At 62.2% G+C, this 1,139-nt stretch overlaps 2 protein-coding genes across 2 annotated transcripts in view; one reads left to right on the top strand and one right to left on the bottom strand.

Moving 5' to 3' along the window:
* The window catches only part of AURANDRAFT_68738 (hypothetical protein), a gene marked incomplete at both ends in the record, with an annotated part of 1,945 nt that extends 1,734 nt beyond the window's left edge, over positions 1 to 211 (top strand). Inside the window, one exon of the mRNA XM_009044460.1 lies at positions 11 to 211. Within this exon, the coding sequence (XP_009042708.1) occupies positions 11 to 211 (201 nt within the window). The remainder of the gene's footprint in view (positions 1 to 10) is intronic.
* A 136-nt stretch (positions 212 to 347) lies between these two features.
* AURANDRAFT_35095 (hypothetical protein) overlaps positions 348 to 1,139 on the bottom strand; it is a gene marked incomplete at both ends in the record, with an annotated part of 1,862 nt that continues 1,070 nt past the window's right edge. Inside the window, one exon of the mRNA XM_009044458.1 lies at positions 348 to 826. Within this exon, the coding sequence (XP_009042706.1) occupies positions 348 to 826 (479 nt within the window). The remainder of the gene's footprint in view (positions 827 to 1,139) is intronic.

Genomic DNA, 1,139 nt, shown 5'->3' with positions numbered 1-1,139 from the left:
CTTCGCGAAGATCGCCGACGGGTCCTACGAGCCCTACTGCTTCCACATGTGCTGGACGGCCGGCAAGGCCGACAAGCTGAAATTCCTCAAGCAGGAGAAGCTCTGGTACCTCGAGCGGCACTGCGAGCTCGACGCGCTCGGCGGCGCGGACGACGCGCGGCTCCGGAAATGCGCGACGGGCGACTCGTGCCCCGTGCTCGCGGGGATGTAGGGGCTTATTTTTGAAAGCCTCGAGGGTCTAGATGGCCTTAGGTGGCCCCTCGCTCGTGCTCCAAGAGAACAGCTCGCGCTCCCTCGGATTTGTCTTTGGCCCCGCGTTTGAGGTGGCGACGACGCGGCGTAAAGAATTAGGCAATATCTCGCGCGTCGAGGCGCGCGAGTTTCCTTGTCGCATCCTCGTCGCCCTTGGCAGCGGCGCGCTCGAACCAGTATCTGGCTTTGCCGAGGTCAACTTCCGTGCCTTCTCCGTCCCTGTAACAGCAGCCAAGGTTGAGCTCCGCATCGGTATAGCCTTGATTCGCCGCGAGCGCGTAGTACCGGAACGCCTCTTCAAATCTCTCCTCAGAGTAAAGTAAAACCCCTAAATTGGTTTGCGCGAACGCGTCGCCCCGATCTGCGCCCGTGCGATACAGCCGCTCCGCCTTCTTCTTGTCCAGCTTGACGCCACTTCCATGCTTACTTCCATGCTCGTACAATACCCCAAGCTGTCTCATTGCCACCACGTTCCCGAGCTCCACGGCGCGCTTCCAAATTTTTGCGGCTTTCTTATCGGATTTCACGAGGCCGTACCAACCGAAGCGGTACGCACATCCCAAACGCGCAATTGCTTCCGGCACCTCGTTCTCCACATGGCGGCGAAGACGTGCGAGTTCTTCCGCACTGGTTTCTGAGCACGGTATGCGACAGAGGGGACACGCGTCGAAGCCGATCTTGTCATCGCACGACTTGCAGACCGTCCGGCAGCAGCAGGTGAGAAACACGCCCGGAGTATTCACGTCCCACTCCTCGAGGCAGATGGGGCACCGCGACCCGTTCCGCGCCGACAGCGGCTCCGGCTCCGGGTTCGCCTCGCGCCGGGCACGAGCGGCCTCGTGTTCCGCGGCGATGCGCGCGCGGATCTCGTCGGCGTGCGACCGCGG

The sequence above is a fragment of the Aureococcus anophagefferens genome, assembly GCF_000186865.1.
Source record: "Aureococcus anophagefferens unplaced genomic scaffold AURANscaffold_334, whole genome shotgun sequence".
Lineage (NCBI taxonomy): Eukaryota > Pelagophyceae > Pelagomonadales > Pelagomonadaceae > Aureococcus > Aureococcus anophagefferens.
The sequence above is the reverse complement of the archived record's forward strand: the minus strand, read 5'-3'. Positions and strand labels throughout refer to the sequence as shown.